Below are 18,150 nucleotides of genomic sequence, written 5' to 3' on the forward strand. Positions count from 1 at the left end.
TCCCCCAAGAAGCAACTGATGTGAGACTTAAGAAAGGGGAAAAGAGAGAGGTTGGAGTCTCACTCCTGCCTTGGTGCTTGGCTTCTCTGCTCACCCCAAAATGCAATTCCCTGAACACACAGTGTGTGCCAGCAGTGCTACAGGGTTGTGGAGAATGTGACTCCAGAGAGCAGTAACAGCTGGCTGAATTCCACCTTCCCACAAGCTCCTTAAAAATAGGAGGTTCAGTTATTTCGTTCAGTTATTATTTATTATTGCATTGAAAGGATATTATTTGATGTACAAACACACATAATGATATTTATTACATTTTTACAAAGCTTTAGAACAATACAACTATTTTACATAAATGTGATTTTTCACTCCTCTAATCACCTATTATTTATAAATATTTACTTTCCATATTTTTCCACTGTTTCCCAGGTATCTGTAATTCTTCAGGCTAACTGACAGTAGCTGTAGCTTCATCAGAAGAGTTGTTTAGTCACACTTTTCTTCACTGGAGCTACGGCATTTGTTACAGCACTGGTGTCCTGTTGTCCAGTTCCTCTTCTTCCACCTTCTCACCCTCCTGAATTATCATTTTTAGAAAATGCTTCCCAGCATGAAACATCACTTAATGAAGGTCCATTAAAACTATTCCTGCACCCATTTGTGGTGACCTCCTTTGCTGTAACACTGTGTTGCTCTTGGGGAACATTTCCTGATACATCCTATGTTTTCACTTTTCTAGTTGTTTTTTCTTTGGGTTTTTTTTTTCTTTTTTAATGAGGCCAGAGAAGTGTCATCATAGTAATATGAATAACAAAGTCCAGAGTGGCTGAGGAATGTACCATGGCCAGATAATTAATACTCAGAAACAAAATGAAGTTTTCTGGAACAGGTGAGTAGTCATTTGATTTTAGAAGAAAGAAAGAATGACAAAACTTAACAAAATGCCAAAAACAAACACCATTTTAAGGAATGTGTGATCTTCTTGGCAGGTAGGTCTTGTTTTTAGGTAATGATCCACAGAATCAGCGAATGAGAATTTCTTTGGTTTGTAACCGAGCTGATTTCGTGCCTTGTCTATTCGGAAAGTGTGAGTTACAGTGACATTCCACACCTAAAAGCCAAAAGGACATTTATGGCAGTGACTTTAATATCCAGTTTTCTAGAACTTGGGTGAAAATATGTCAACAATGATATTACTATGGGAACAGAACAGAAAACAGAGCTGCAATGCAGACAATCCAAGGGGTGTATCATGTCCTTAATGAGAATTGGAGTCAGAAATATAAAAACATGATCTTTTTTTATATATTTACCTCATTCCTCGTCAAGAAAGGTGTAAAGCTAAAAACTGGCTTTAGTATCAGGTGCAAATATTCCATCACAGTGGCTGTGAAACAGAAATTACTTAATGAGACATCTGGTTAACAATAAACTGAGACAATGCTGATTTTATATATCCTGTAATTCCTACTGCCAGAAGGCACTGTTTAATTTATAAAGTACATTTTGAGTTTATGAATAGCCTTTAAACTTTATCTGCTATAAATAGTACCACATGGCACAAGTGACTATTCTCAATTAAAATAATGTTAATTTAAATAATTCCTGCAATTTGGGCCTCTGTGTTTTATAAAACCACTATGTATCTTCATAGGAATAAAAAAAATCAAACGACCCACAATAATTAAGAATATATTTTATTTTTTACCTGCTATATGAGCCAGGAGAACAGGAATATGTATCCAGGGTTTCCTGTAGCCTAATTTTTCAAACTAAAAAGGGTATAAAAACAAATTACAGAGAACTTATACCAAAGTGAGGGTGTCAATGAGGCATGAAAAAAAAATAAAAGAATGTTGACAAAACTTGTATCTAAACTTTTTTTTCCAGCTAGTGTTCATGTCAATACAGGTAGTAAGAAATGTAATTGAAGCCCACTACTCATTCTTTGGTGCCCACCTTCCACCCTTCATCTGCAATTGGACAGTAAAGGAGAGTAAAAGGCCATTTCCAAGGGGGAAGTGACCCAGACTGGAATACTGAACTACAGTTAAATACAGGCCCAAGTTTCTGCTGCAGTCATTTTCTGTGCTGGCATTGCAGGATCAAAACTTTGGCATGCTCCTAGAATCCCAGCCTGATAGTTCTGAAAATACAGTGTTGTACCTTTTTTAGCTTCTAAGATAAGATTCTGAATGGGCTTCCCCTCTGTGCCACAGCTGATGCCAGGACAAAGGGATAAGCAATGGCTGTAGGAGTCCTGCCAGATGCCAGTGGCAGACCTTGGGTTGGCTTCATGAAATGCTGTCCTGCAGCAGGTTCTGGACCTCCCAGCTAAATCCTCTCAAAGCAATAAGGCCAAACTCCACAGTTACAGGTATCCCAAACTTCCCTTAACACCAGTGGAACTTTGGGATATGCAGGGAAAACATGACTGAGTTTAATGTTAAGTAATTCAGTAATTTCTGTGCACTGAATTCATTTAGTTGGTCTGGTGTGTCAGTCAGTGACAGGACTTGTGCCCATGTGGGAGCTGCAGGGCTCTGCAGTACTTACCAAAGGCACAATCCACTCAGAGAAGATGACATTTTCACCATCATGGATGTAATAAGCCTGGCCACTCTGGTAAAGGAGCAGAGAAAAACCAGTGACAAAACTGTTTAATTTTGATGGCATTTTCTGTCTGTCTCATACCTACCTACCTGTCATGATTTTGTGAGCAGCACATCAGCATGCATAAGGTGAATGTACAGAGATGAAGCTGCCTTCACTGGGCTTCACTGAGGTACCCCCAGTGGTGGTAGGGCTCCTGGTGATTAACCATTGTCTAGTGTAGACCAGAGCTCATTTTCCCCATGTAGTTGGAGCATTGTGTTCTTCATGCTGTGCCGGGCACAGAATGACCTTTGTGAGTCCAGTGGAAGGGGCAGCACTGATGGCATTTAACAAACCCAGCTCTGAGGCTGAGTTCCAGCTGTGCTCTGGGTGAGGAGTCTGCCCAGCTCTGAGCACCTGAGCACCCAGGCAAACCTGGGACTCTGGGCATGGCATCAATCCAAAACAGCTGTGTGGCTTCCAAGTGCTGAACTGATTGAGAACACATGGAGAGGTGTTCACCTGTGTCAGTGCCTGTTCCTACCAATCTAAATGAATCTGGGACCTTCAGGAACTGGGAATGAAGCAGCTGCTGCAATGATGTCAGTCCTGTAATGCTTCATGGTCCTCAGACTGGTGTTGCAATTGTGACCAGTAGAACAAAAAGAAAAACCTTTAAAAATTGTCCATTAATTTTGTACATCTGTTTTTGGAATTTTCAGCTCTGAAAATTCAACTGGAATGCCTCAGGATGGTTGCTCTAAATTTTATGCATCTAGATCAGAACCTATTTTCAAGAGAGTAACAGGATATATAGATTTGTGTAATGGTGAATGAATGGTATATTAAGCTAGTTAAAAATACAGTTTTCCCCAGTAACCCAGGAAATGATGTCTTTTCAAACCAAACAAAAACATCATCAAAATATGAGCAAAATGTATTTGCATTTGCACGGTCTATGTGCTTGTGGAGCTACACACCATTTTAGAGATTTTAGCATATGACTTTTTGGACACTCTTTGATCTCAAAACATCAAAACTTAAACCTGTTTGAGAACTCAGGCTAGTGGTGTATATATTGTTTACTTACAGCTACATAGCCCTTCTCAGAGGTGAGAGCCTCAGCAGCCAGTAAATGAGCTTGCACCAGATTTCCTATGTGAACCCAGTTCATCTGAACCTCGTGATTCCCAAACTTGAAGTTAAAAAGTCTCCGCTGGATGTTTATCTGTAGAAACAGAAAACATGAGATAACTACATTATTCCTTTATTATGCACTATAGTATGATTTTGTCTCAACCCAAATACTTGGAATTTGCTGTATTTGTGTACAATTACAGCACAAGAAACCTGTCACAAGAAAAAACCCAGCTAGTGGGTGGTTCTGGAAATCAAAGATGGTTGCACTGATAGGCAGTGGCAAAATATAGTGACATTATATTTTTTGGCAGAAACTAAAGTGCATATTTAAAAGACAATTTCCATTATATGATAGGGATGCAAACCTAGTTCTTTTACCATGGCATTTCAGCCCTCCACTTTTCCTTTTCACTGAGAAGCCCAGCTTGGTCCTGGCCTGCAGTGTTGGTTTCCTGCTATTTGTTACCCTGCACCACATCACCTTTCCCCAAGCTTTCACCACGTTCCTGCAGGAATGGTTAGGAACTGCAATCAAGGTACTACCACTTGTGTTATGGCCTTACAACTACTTGTGGTGTCCTCCAGAGTTGAGTACAAGACACATACGGCTACTCGAGGCAGGTGCCGCTGCTCTTCTGGTCCGTAGATGCCCGGCGGGCGAAGCACACACGTGTGGAGCTTGTCCCCTCCTTGGAGAGAGAGCACAGGTGACTGTCAGACAGCTGTGGGAGCAGCAAAGGGCTCACACATACTGGCTGAATTTTACACTGGCAAAATTAAGGCTCATTTTGACCATTCTGAGCGGTTCGGCTTCCCAGGAACTTGATTTCATTTCTGTGTGAAATTGAATTCAGTAGCTGTGACAGACCTGAGCTTAGCAGCTGGAAAACCTTCTTGGGATTCCAAGAAGAACCCATTGGACAGTGCTTACAAATTGGTATTATCAGAACAGCTAATTATCCACTGAAGAAAGGAATAGAAACAAATAAATCCTTATTTCAGTTAAAGTTTATTATTGATAAGTGAACAACCAAAGAAAGGAATGCCCATTAACACTCCTAAATGATAGAAAAGCCCCAAATGCTTTATATGTACCTTTGAGTAAAGTTCCATTAGCAGCAAGAACCATCTGGTCTGCAATTGCCTTGGTTCTGGAATAATGATTAAATTGCTATAAGGAAGCAGAGTAAGATAATTACTGAATCTGTAAAGGCAAACTTATTGTTTATGACTGACAACATTTCAATCTAGCCAGCTCACAGATATCAGCTGGGCAAAACAAAACTAGAAATAGTAAGATTTAGTAAATATATAGTTTGTTTATGACAATAAAAAGACTGACACTTTAGTGGCAAAAGTTTAGCTTCAGAGTGAATTTAAGTCCATTCGTATTTACTTAACTCACTTTTTGTGCTGAATGTACTGAGAACATCCACAGTGAAACAGCTTCTGCTATGAGAACAGCCTTTACACAATCTACCCTTTGGAGCACAGGAAATGCCACACCATCCCATGGACCAAATACCTTTTCCAGTGGAAAATATGGTACAGTTTCTTCATCTCCTTCTTCAATAGGATTCCCTCCAAACACCACATTCACTGTACTGGTATATATCAGTCTAGGGATATTTCTTTGTTTGCAGACTACAGTGATACACAAAATAAATTATTTTAAAACAAAAATAAAGAGTGAGAAATAGCTGAACTGGCAGATTTTATTTTTGAAAACAAACATTACAATTATAGAAAAAAAGGAAATGCTTTAATTTTAATGTTACCTTATCATTTAATATAATATTATCTTCTATTCAGCTGGAATTTTTCATTGAATATGTGAATATTACACATTGTAGTCACCAAATGTTTCATGATGAGGTACCTGTAACTATCACATTGCAGTCACTGGGTAGAGGAATTATCTTGGTGGAGGAAAAATTCCTCCTTGAGAAACCTCTCTTAAAATATATTCATTTTCCAAACTGAATACAAAGGAGATGAGTAAGAGCATTTTTGTTGTGGTCCAGCCCTTGGGGCAGCGTGGGGAGCAGCCACCCCAAGGCCGCTGGGTTACCCCTGTTCCATGAACTGCCTCTTGCACCCCACTTTGATGGAACATGAACTCACACAGGAGCACAGCCAGCTCTGCCCACAAGCCACAAAACTGCCTTTGTCTCAGTCTGTTCATCAGTGACAAATGGTGTGTTAACAGGAAAAAACACTCTGCTAGTGTATAATCAGTCCTGCCCTAAGTACAAAGGAAATTAATGTTATTTGCAAAACAAAGACTTAATTATGGATTCCAGTCCTGTGTAGCCAAGATATTGTAGCTAAATTCTGCTGCATATCTGTCAGTGCAAACTTGAATAATGTAAATTTCCTTTTCATATAACAATATTCCTAAAATTGAAGAGAATTAAAGTGCAAACTCAGGAGTTTTTAGGATCTACAGAGCAGTCTGTCCTGCTGGTTCATTGGCTCATTTTGAAAATAATGTATGTTGATTATTGTTGTAAATATTTGGGAAAAAATACAATAATAAGGTGTATTATTAAAATGTAGATGAGCAGATTCATGCTCCTCCCAGTGCCTTGGTTTGCTGGGAGCCTATGGAAATTTGACATGATGTGGGTTTGGAGCTTGGGCAAGGAAGAAGGCAACATGTGGCAACTCTTCCTTCTAACTTGTTTAGAGTTTTACTTGCCTGCTATTCAATTTCTGCATTTTTTCAGTAATAACAGACAGGCAGCATGAAAATGAGTCTGGATAAAAACTGATTTTGCCATTTTGCAGCCTTTTTTCCCCCCCACTTAGTTTTTGAGGGAAAAACAAAGAGAAGGCAACTTTGGTATTTGCAGTACACTTGGAAAATGTTCTTCTGGAATAGAATATACTGAAAGAGATCTACTGGCATCTTCCAGAGACAGTAGTTAAGAATCTGTGTGTAATAAAAAGGGATCACAGTAAGCAGAAAGAATGGAAGGTTTTCTGTATTAATGTGATGAAATAATAGCTAAATATACTTACACATCTGTGGTGCCTGTTACCAAATGTTTATGACACAACAAACAGTACAACAGCTCTCATGTTATTTCTATGAGGAAAGAGGATAACACTTCTCCATTACATAAAGGCAAAAATAACCAGTACATGGAGGAGAGCTTTAGTTGGCCTGCCAGGGAATGAAGTCCAGGTTGAAAACCTATCCCCAGTTCAAACCAGTGGCAAATCTATCTGCCAGCTTCAATGGGACCTGCACACTCAGGTTTACATCATACTCTGACAGGAGGCAGAGAAAAACCTCATTTTACTGCCTGATCTCCACAGGAAACATCCAGTTAGAAAGTTTGTAAATTCATGATTTGGATGAGATGCAGAGAAAGAAAATCTAGGTACGTACCATCAATTATTATTTTTGTGCCTCCAACATTTATGGATTCAATCTGATCTTTCTTTTGAAGCTAGAAATAGAATTTGCACAAGATTGAATTAATCAAACAAGTCACATTTACAATATGATGGTTACAACAGCCAGATCTAGAATAGCTGAGGGCTTTTTGTGATACATGGTACAGTTCTGTCTGACACACAGTGATTTCTGACAGTTCTCATTTTTGTTGTCTTGTTCAGTGTATGAGCAAAGAAAGCTGAAAAATGAAAGATAAAATGCATCTAAAAGGAAATAATAATACTTCAATATTTTGTCACACTCCAGACAATCCATGATATAGAAACAAGAATTACGGGCAGGGGTGATGCTCCCTGAAAGCTTTCACAAGTTCTTGTTCCATGGCAATCTGTCCTGTTCCTAGAAATAAATTAGTAGGTTCATGATTTTTTTGATAACACCTTCTGTGACTATCACTGTAATTCAGCATAACATATTGATTGTGGTCTGTTTCCTCATGACTGAGTTCACAAGAAGAAAATGCATCAGTTTTGGTTTTAGAGCAAGGCTGTCACTCTTCTTCAGATCAGAGAAAAAAGCTACACCTTCTTATCCAAGACCTTAAAACTATGATCTCCTTTTTCTAGAATATTTTGTAGTACATTACTTTCACACTTTGACTTTATTATTTAAGGAATACCTCCCTTATTTCCTGTATGGATGACTCAGTCTTTATAACAACTTCTGATGTAAATATTGTACAATGACATTCTTTGTTATGTGCAGACAGTGTTTTTCTTTCTCAAAAATAACCAAAGAAAACTTAAGGAAAATGGTACTTGCTTGTTCCAATCCTGACATCCCACATGCAGCTACATGGAAAACACAGTCAACCCCTTCACATGCTTTGAACACTGCTTCATAATCCCTCACATCACCCTGTAAAACAAGAAAAGAATGGATTTTTACAGGTAGAGATCCCTACATTCTCTATAGAACTCTATTAACCATGGCTAGTATGGAACATCTAAAAGTATTCTGGTCTGTTTTTCACAGACAAATAAAATATTATGAACAGGCAGAAAAAGCAATGACTAAGAATTTTGCCAGTATTTTGTTGCAAAACAAAGATGACTCTTGTTGGCTTCAATTATAATGCATATTTTCACACTTAGTCCTGCAGCCTCCAGGCTGGCCAAACTTGTTTGACTTGAATAGGAGCAGCAAGTGCTCGAGGGCTGGAGAATCCAGCCCCAGGGACAATAAATCACAGCAGGAAGGGCTCAGCTGTTTGCCTTGGAATCACCAAATATTTCAAAATATTAGGTATTATATTATTTCCTGCAATTAAATTGATAGAATAATGTAGAATAATTGATAGAATAATATTAAGAGCTAATCTAACCAGTCTTTAACTCTCAACTTTTTTCTCCTAAGGTTGCCAAAGTATTTCACAAATACAGCTGACTTACCCCTCCCACCCTCAATGCAATGTACAGGAGCTAACCAGTGTAAACAATATTAGCCATCTCCAAATCACTGCTCAAGGCTCAAACTCTGAAGTCACTTATTAATTCATTTTCTGGGACTCCATAGTTCCATTTTCCAGGTAACTCTCCTACACTTTGTAATATTTATCTTTCTAAATTGATTTATTTAAAAAACTCTGTTCTAGAAGATAATTTGTGAGATTTTGAGTCCCCTTTAGAAGATGTAAATTGCCATCAGTCCACAAACTTAAATCAAATTATGTAGACTTATAGCATTAACAGATCAAGCTTATGGTGTTTGAATGGTTCCTCAATAATACTTTATCACTCTTCCATATTCTGTAGAAGTTGTTTATGAAATTGAACATAAAAACATCCTGGGTCAGACAAGACCTGTGTGGCCTGGTATTCTGCTCTCCCCAGAATCATCCATGCCCCTCTGCCTCCCCTCCACCTGCCCCAGAGGGTGATGTGGCCCAGAGGAGGGAACCTGGCATCACAACATCAGCCTGCAGGACCAAGGTCCTGTCATCCCTTCCAGCTTTGCCATCAACTTCCCAGCAGCTCTAGCAGGGCTGGCAAATGCTCTTACAGTAAATGCTCAGGAAAGATCAGCTGAGCGATACCCTGGGTTTAGCCAGAATTTGTGTGACATGACAGGAGCACTCAGAAAGTGCCCCGAGAGCCCAAAGCTGAGCACCTGGAGCAGCTGTGAGGGGAACTGGGGAATGTGTCCTCCACACACAGCAGTGAGCTGTCAGGTCCTGGAGACCTCTTGTGTTCCCCCTTTTCTCAGACACAGTAATGCCTTGAATTGTTCAAAACCAAAAAAGAATCAGTGCTCATAAATGGGTGCTGCAGGAAGAGCGTGAACAGGGCAAGCAAATGTGGGGCTTTCCCCTGAGTGCTCTTGTACTCTTGAAGCATTTTCATTCAGAAAATTTCTTGAGCCTAATTTAATTTATCTATTCAGCAGTTTCCAATGGAGGTAAATTTTTCTTGAGGCTTTGTACATGCCTTGTACCCACTGATGGCCTTTCCTTCTTGTACTGGGACAGTGGATGATGCCACTCACAGCCTGTAGAGCTCTCCCACTCCTAAGTCACCTCTTTCCCAGCCTGGAAATCCCAGAAATCCCACCTTCCTCAATCATTCTCTGCATGGCAGTCGTTTGGCATTTGTGATCCCTGTTATTGCCCTGTCTTGGCTCTCACCTCTTTACTTGAAATGATTCCCCTGAGCAGGAACCTTTGTCCCTTCATTGTTCAGTTTCCCTGGTGCTGAATGGCACCTCCCAGCAGAGCATCACTGGTGACACTGGAGACACTGGGACCCTGTTTGCCATCCCTTAATCAGGTACTTATGCATGCAAGGACCTTTTAACACAGCTTCTTCTTGTCCTGAAAGGCTTTTCCATAAATGTTTTAATCAAAGGTCCTTAAGAGGAAGCCTTGGTAATGAGCATTAGACATGGAACTCCAACACACCTTGAAGAAATCCGCTCCGCGTGGGATTTCCCATTTGGGTTTGCGAAGATCAAAGAGCACAACAGCAATTCCTGAGCTGACAAGGGCACATCCCAGATTGTATCCCAGGTAGCCTCCACCTCCTGTCACCATTGTCCTGCCTCTCCTGGGAGCCAGCAGCCCAGCAGGCTCCGTCCCTTGGCTCTCACAGGCTGCGCTGAGCTCTTCCGTGGATCCCTCTGGCATCACGACTGCAACAGAGAAGGTCTCTTGAAAATTCCTGCATAATGCTTTGAGGTCTGGGTAATTTCAATGACTTTCACATTACAATGCTTCCATACTGGTTTTATTATCTTAGTATGTTTAAAATGTATAAATTCATCATTTTGGTGATGGGTTTTCTGTGCATAATGTTTAATGAGTCTGAATACTTTCATATTCCAAGACTGAGTCTTTTCCTCATATCTCTAAATTTCATTTATATAGAAATGAAATTACAGGATTTTAGAGCCATTATAATTACCTAACCTTTACAGCTATGATGGCATTTTTTAATACTTGGTTTAATCAAACATTTTATCCTTGAAAGCTCATTAACTTCTGATATATTAATATCAAATTTATGTTATCCTACTAGTCAGGAAAATAAACCAAGACTTTAGATGAGGAATATGAGAAAGGATTCATTCTAGTTTTAAAATCAACTTTATTTCACATTTGGGTCTTTAGCAATGATAAAAATTTGTTACTGTTTTAAGCTTTTCTGGTTATGCATTAAATATATTTAGTTTTCTGTCCAGTTCTCACTAACTTTTGACCATATTGTTCTCAGTAGGGCATTCATAGACAGCTAAACCAACAAGGGGCAGAAGAGATAAACCATCTGCCCTGTGGGTTCATCTAGCTGGGAAAACTGATTAGAATATCATTCTAGGATAACAACTGCATGGGAGTTACCCAGCTGTACACCTTGTTCTGTATTGCAAATTAGTTTATTCAACATTGATCACTTGTCCACAAAATTTAATTTTCCCACACAGAGAGCCCCTGTTGTCCTGATTCCATGCTTGGCCTTTGCCCACTGGGATCTAGACTCTTACAGCCCCAAACAAAAACCCAGAAGAAATCTGCAATCATTCATGTCACCATAAAGTGGGAGCCCAGCTGGGTGCCTGCAGCCTAGTACAGGAATAGGGACCCAATCTCTGCAGATGATTTTGGTTTTCTCATAGTTGGACAGCTCCTCAATGAGAGGAGCCTCACACTTGAGTACAGTTTGCTCTCAGCCATTTACACCAGGCTTCAGCAGAGCCCAGGCAGAAATGGGGCAGGGCTGGGAGCTGGAAGCTCTGTCACCCCAGGGTGACAAAAAAATTCTAGAAAAGTAACACAAAATTCAGCCACAGCACACAAAATTATGGATTATTTTAGCCATTGCTTACTCAGTATTTTATAATTTTGTTTGTGATATTCTCCTTATTTTATATGTTGGGTTTTAGATTTCAGACACAGAAAAGGACCATATTCTCCATGCTGTTACATGGTTTTAACACCAATGTCAGCTCACTCAATTCAGTAAACTGAGTGGCATAACAGTGCAAAACACAAGCTCCTTATGTTGAAAAACATCCTAACAATTCAAAAATGAAAAATAATCCATGTTTCCAAACAAAATTTAAATTACAACTAATGTAATAGAACTAAAACAAGTATGTTGTCCTGTTCAAGCAAGGAAATACAAATTTGTATCTCTAGAGTATGCTCTGCAGGAGTCTTAAGCAACATAAAATTCTTTTGCCTTCTCTTCCGAGAAAGAAACATCTTTTTATACACTGTGAGGAGAGGTAAAGTCAAGCTTATCACATATATTACAAAAAGACATTTGAGAAATGGTATATATTTGAGTACTTGTCATTAATGTGTATATATATATAAATATCAAGAGATATCTTAAGGATATCACCTTAAGGTTTTAGTAAGCTGGAGGTTGCATAAAAAAGTTTAAAGTTTTCTAGAAATCTCTTTCTTAAAAAGCACTAATAGCATTAGAATATTAATCTGCTTCATGGATTTAGAAAATTGCTTTCAAATTTTGAACATAAGCAATTTTGTTTTTGAAAATGCATCTTTTCAGAATCAGTAACTTTCTTTTTTCTTTAAATTTATAGGAGCTATTCTTATTTATTAATGTATTCTGCATGATGAGCATCGTCAATCTCATGCAGCACATGCAGTGTGAGTTGCTCTTAGCTCCCCTCCTGTCATTTCAAATATCAGAAATGTTCTAATTACTTCCCATAAAAAGTTAAAGTCAAACCCATCAGGTTTTAAAACAGCTGAAGAAGCAGTCAGTACCCTTGGTAGAATCCTGCTGTCAGTGTCTCCCAGGCCTTCCTGTCCAGGTAGGAGGGTGAGATGTCTGTGCTGGACAATTCGTGACTCAAGGGCATCAGGTGCTCTCAGGCTCTCAGAGCAGTTCAGGTGTGCTCAGGCCTTTTGCTGTTCCTGCTCCTTTGTAGCTGCTGCTTGGCTGGGAGCCAGAGAAGGGCAGGGCTTAATTGGTACATAATTTACGTTCCTTTTCAGGAAGAAAAATTAAAAATTCTCCACATCAGACCCTTCTTAACAGGATGGTAGCTCTCACTTACCTGGTAAAAGCACAAGACACTACACAACACAGATAAACCACTGGCACCATCATTCTGTAGATAAACTACTGGAGAAGGGACAAAAATCCTCTTTGGCAGTGCTACTCAGCACTTTCATCCTGACTTTTATATCTCCATCCCCAACCCAATTCTGTATTTGCAGAGAGGCTTAACTGTAGGCACATGGGTTGTTCTCTGGCTTCCAGGATGAATATGAAGGTAATAAACTACCTTGTGCATAACAGAACAGGAAAAGATGATGTATTGTTAAATAATGCATTTTAAATGAATGATGAATTAATGAAATTATTAATAATTATATATGTCCTCTGTCCTAAGATTTTTAAGCACTTTAAAAAGATTTGCTTTTGCGAGTTAAACAATGAGAAATCAAAGCCAACATTTTTAAATGGGTGTGTCTAAAATTAGATCTCAAAACAGTAGTTAAGATGCTAAAGAAACACTCCCACATCTAAATATAAATTACTACAATTTTCAATGTTTGCATGTTAGAAATTTCTCAAGTTCACAGGTAACCAGTTGCAATTTAAATGTAATTTAATTTAATGTTCATGTGCTGACAAGAACTCAAACTGACACAAAGGCAAATGTATTTTGACATACTGTGTATGCTCTGAAGTCCCTATTGTTGGCATTAGAACCAGAATATGGAACCTGTCAAATGAATCTGCACTTCTTGGATTGCTGAGTGAGTGACAAGCTCAGCTCACAGGAGAATCCCCAAGAACACCAAACTGTCTGTTTTGAGCTGTCCACAGTCCCAGCTTTGACCATTTAATGCAAGGAATAAAGTGTCCATTCTACCCCTGAACTATCCCAGAACTCCTTCACAAGTCAAAGCAGCTTGTCAGCTTATCCAAAGGATATCAATCCCTCACTCTTCAGTGAAATTTAACAAAGAACATTTTAACTTGGCCTTGGTTTCCATCTTGGCAAGAAGGGGACACCTCAGAGGAGTTCTCAGAACTGGTATTTTGTACCTGTCCTGTTATGTTTATTTTCTTACCTTCAGTAAAGAAGAATGGTCATATTTTATTCAATGCATCCTGCTAAGTATTTCTGCAAGAAACAGAAGCTAAAGTTACAAGGAGAAAAGCTGCTGCATTGAGATTGGAGCTTGCTTTTGGTCTTGAATCACAACTCTATCCTGCCTTTTTCTACTTTTTCTCCTATGATCATTCATAGTTCATGTAAGCACATAGAAGCAAACAAAGCATCCAGCACTTATAGCAGATGACTGTAAAATACAACAGGAAGGTGTCAGGGAGTTTGTCCATTTATTTACATGGAGGAGGTCCACATTTCTGAAATGTTGTTTGGTTATCAAAATGTTACTCACATCCAGACTGTAAAGTGATGTTGAAATGTAATTGCAGTGTTTCATAGAGGAACCCAGGGTGCTTACACAAGTTCATTTCAAGTCACATGCTGCCAGAGCCAAGGCTGAATTGAGTAAGGAGCATTTGGCATAAGACAGACAAGACAATCTCTGTCCCCAGCATGCAAAGCTGGTCCCTGTGCTGGCTCTGAGCACTGCTGGGTACTGGACCCCAGAAGGGTTCAAACCATGGCCCAGAATGCAGATTGTGAGACCAGGTCTGTGTCCTGGGCACTGTGAATTCACAGCTTTGCACTCCCAGCCCACAGAACAGGAGCTGTGCTCCAGCTGTGGGGTAAACTGAAGAATGGTTTTCAAGTGTGGAGGATCCTGTGCAGAAAGGAGCCTTTAACAGAGTAACCAGAGCATGAGGAGCTCAGCAGAGGCATGAGTGAAGATGACAGTGGATATTTGGTGTGAGTCACAGGCAGGATGGGATGTCCTGGAGTGCCCAAGGGCAGAGGAATAGCAGACAATCAGAAGAGACTAAGCTCTCTCTTAAACCTGCACAAGGACAGGGTTTTGCTGAAATCCCTGCCATACAAAAGATGCCCTCTCTTCAGCTGACTTACTAAAAATTTCTGCATCTGAGCCCTAAATGAGTAGAATTGTCCAAGCTTGCTGTGTTTGAGCTCCTGCTGGTGCAGTTGCTGACATGCAGATGCCCCTCAGAGGTGCTGCCCCAGCCTGTGACCTCAGAGTGCTGGGACTCGTCTGGACAGTGCTGAGTCCCTCTGAGCCCCAGAGAAGTCTGGGCAGAGCTCCTGAGGGTGTGAGTACTTTTGACTAAGGGAACTTATCTCTTTGTGACTACAAAAACAACCACCCTCATAACAAGGATGTCTAAAACAGCAGAGAGCTGAGAGAAGGGAAGTGACAACAGTAAGATCTTCACCCTTTATGTGAGAGAGAACAGAAAATGTTGAAAAGCATTTAAATCAGGTCTTGCAATGTTAATGGAAGAGAAAAAGACTAGAGCTCTCCTCTAATTATGTCTAGCTGTGCTTAGAATTTTTAGTCAAAAAGATTAATCATGGGATCTGAATTTGGGAAAGGAAACTTCAGAATATTTTTCATATAACCAAATGCTAAACATTGGTACATATCAAACATTTCTAAGGCATGAAGTCATCCTTAAGAAAGTTTACCAACACAATATTGGTACAACAACAACAAATGCAATCTAAGACCCAAACTGTTATGGTAACACAACATTCTTCACATTCCTTGCTTAGTTAGAGGAGTAAGACACAGAGGCAAAGCAACTCACCCATGCCATGCTCCAAGTCCAGGCCAGAAGGGAAAGGAAGATGCAGATCCTTATTCCTTGCTGCAAAGAGATCAGGTTCTTCTTAAATCCCTCCATTCTTCATTAACATACATAAATATTCTCACTCTATCCTTCCTTTTTCCTGTTTCTTTGTGTATTTGTGTTACAGTTCTGCATATTTCACTGTTTCCTCATGGAAGGAATAAAGCACACATAAATACAGCCTTGGAATGTGCCCCATAAAATGCTTTTCAAATGACTTTGCTCTCATTTCCTTTGCATTCGTGGTTACTTTGCATGTTACACAGATTGATTTACAGGTCAAATGAAATGATAACTCTGAGCCTGCATTGCCAAGGCAGGATGGAATTACAGGAAGAAACAAAGCAACATCTCACAGCAGCAACCAACATCCCTGCATCAGCCTTTGGGTCTTGGTAAAGAAGAGGACAGTTTATGCAGTATTTGAAGGGAAGGAATACAAATGCATCATAAATAAAAATACTGCACTATATTGTACTGAATAAAGGCACATTTCTATACAATTAGCTTGGCTTGCTACACATGGGAATCACAGAGACAACAAAAGTGTCACACAAACTATACAAATGCATGTTTGAAAGAAATTCTAACACCAATTCCAACAGGTTTGCTAGTTTTTACTCCATTTAGAAAAGCCTTGGTACCATATTAGGAGTGGCCACTGTGACAGAGCAGCCCATGTCACTGAAAGGAGATAAACTTGTGGCTTACAAGGTCTGCCTAAGCTACTTATCAAATTCTGGGTAGAATTTAAGATTCTAACTGATGAACTCTCACATGATATGAGTCAGAGATTATCAGACTCTTTATAAATTACTTCTGCCAGCACATTCACTATCTCAAACCTAAATTATCATTATTGTAATAGAGACAGGGAAGAAAAAGGTTATTTTCTGATGCTGGCAAATTTCTGGAATTGCATTTTCCCCTCTTCCTCTCTCTTCCTATTACTTATTTATTTATTTAATCAGCAAGCAAATATCTCCTAAGCATCTGTCTGAGATGGTTTCACAAAGGACCAAAGTTCAATGGAATGAAATATACATCTGATATACATCTGATTTAGATGCATTAAAGTGATTCCATGAAAATTCCAGTAACTTAGTTACATTAACACATTTGGGTGCCTAAGTTCTTGGAAGTTTGTAGTTACAAATCTAGATGAATGCTGACAGTAGCAACATGCTTATAAGGCACAGAGAAATTCTTACTGAACAGAATTCTGAAGGACACAACACACAGAGCCATTTCCTTCCTTTGAAGCATCATGAACTGCTGGGGGTGACTCAAATTCAGGCATATTTGGATGGAGGCATTTGTCACTGTGCCAGGCTGTCCCACTCCTCACCTGAAGCAGCTGTGGCTGAACCATGCACAAAGGAGTTCCTGAACTGCCAGTCCTTGCTCAGGGTTATGAGCATCTGCACCAGTCAGACCTGGCTCAGCAGCTGGAAACTGGAAATGTGGCAGCCCACGAGCTGCTCCACCCAGAAGTTCCCAACTCCTGCTGTGAAAGCAGCACTCTCCTGAAGGGGGCTGCACACACACTGGAGGTAGCAGCTGGTTCAGCCATTTGTCTTGAATTCATTGCTCACAAATCAGCATGTTCAGTGACTCACAGCAATGACATGACCTGCAAACTAGCTGGCAGGAAAATATGCATTTGGTCAATTATAAAAGTCCTCTTTTATTATGTCTTGAATACATCAGGCTGCATTCCAGCAAGCACAGAGCAGGAAAGCAAATGACACAGAGCTGACAGAGCCACACTGCGGTCACTGACTGTTACTCAGGTCAGCCCCAGTGAGGAATCTCCTGAAAATGCCCTCCTGGCTGAGCAGGCAGGATGGGAGTTTCCAGGCAGGTAGCAAGGAGATGGAATCTGTGTTTTAAAGGAAGGAGCTGCTCTGAGGAGGTAGCAGGGCTTGACCAGCCTGTGAGCCCACAAGGCTTTGGCTGCACAGGCTGAACACACAAAAGAAGAGGACTTGGATGGGGTGTGATGGCTCAGTTCTGTCATCCCTGGCTATTTTACAGCTTCTTTGCTTACACAGATTCTAACAACAACATTTGCTCCTTACTTTTCATTGCATTTTCTTGAACAGGAGGCTTAGAAGCCCTTGGCTCCCAGCCCCAGCAAGGAGAAGCTCCTGAGTTCCCAGCACGTGCTTGGAGTGTGAGCTCATGCTCAGCAGAAGCAGAGAAAGGAGCTGTGCTCTGCCCAGAACAAACAACCAGCCCAGCCAAGCCAAACAGCTCAGTGATGAGTATTAAAGGAGAATGCCCCAAACTGGGGTTACAGATCCACTGACAATCTGCCAGTGGAGACACAGTGTAAATGCAATTATTTGAGAGTAAAACCTCTCAACACCAAATATTGTATGGGGGGAAGGCTCTAAAGGAGAGCTTTGACAATTGCAGTCCAACACAACAGACAAATATTCTGATGCTTATCCACATTTGCAAAATCCAACATGTTCTTACTTTGCAAAGAGCCTCTGATACCATTTAGCACATCTGCAGAAGTGTGTTTCCTTTTAAGTTTTTTAAAGTACTTTTATAGGAATATAAGACTATGCTACAGAACTGTGACATTTCTTAAATCCTCCAAGAAACAAATAAGAAACCCTTTTTGGCAATAAAGAAAGCTCATCCTTTCTACCTGGATTTACTGTTTTAACATCTCTGTTAGTAGAAATCCTCATTTTATCAGTGATCATC

At 40.0% G+C, this 18,150-nt stretch overlaps 2 protein-coding genes across 4 annotated transcripts in view; both read right to left on the reverse strand.

Moving 5' to 3' along the window:
* Positions 1-234: 234 nt before the first annotated feature.
* On the reverse strand, positions 235-15,324 carry LOC129127461 (putative short-chain dehydrogenase/reductase family 42E member 2). Of its 2 annotated transcripts, none has more exons than XM_054644085.2 (13): positions 13,746-15,324; positions 12,426-12,600; positions 10,092-10,321; positions 7,958-8,053; positions 7,127-7,187; positions 5,255-5,373; positions 4,825-4,900; positions 4,336-4,418; positions 3,680-3,817; positions 2,551-2,616; positions 1,703-1,766; positions 1,308-1,381; positions 235-1,105 (listed from the first exon to the last, which is right to left on the reverse strand). In XM_054644085.2, the coding sequence occupies exons 3-13, from the start codon at positions 10,314-10,316 to the stop codon at positions 902-904; spliced, it is 1,206 nt and encodes a 401-aa protein (XP_054500060.2). In that variant the 5' UTR covers positions 10,317-10,321; positions 12,426-12,600; positions 13,746-15,324; the 3' UTR covers positions 235-901. The 2 variants fall into 2 exon arrangements, with proteins under 2 accessions (XP_054500060.2, XP_077043067.1); XM_077186952.1 differs by having other exon boundaries at positions 12,426-12,648.
* VWA3A (von Willebrand factor A domain containing 3A) overlaps positions 13,746-18,150 on the reverse strand; it is a 30,661-nt gene continuing 26,256 nt past the window's right edge. Inside the window, exons 33-35 of one of the 2 annotated variants that reach the window (XR_013184487.1) lie at positions 16,778-17,073; positions 15,388-15,447; positions 13,746-13,798 (exon numbers count right to left, since the gene is read on the reverse strand). Coding sequence is in view for 1 of the 2 variants with exons in the window: in XM_077186948.1 (XP_077043063.1) it covers positions 17,045-17,073 (29 nt within the window). In the remaining variant the exon portion in view is untranslated. The other variant, XM_077186948.1, reaches the window with a different exon arrangement.

This window comes from Agelaius phoeniceus, chromosome 16 (genome assembly GCF_051311805.1).
Source record: "Agelaius phoeniceus isolate bAgePho1 chromosome 16, bAgePho1.hap1, whole genome shotgun sequence".
Lineage (NCBI taxonomy): Eukaryota > Metazoa > Chordata > Aves > Passeriformes > Icteridae > Agelaius > Agelaius phoeniceus.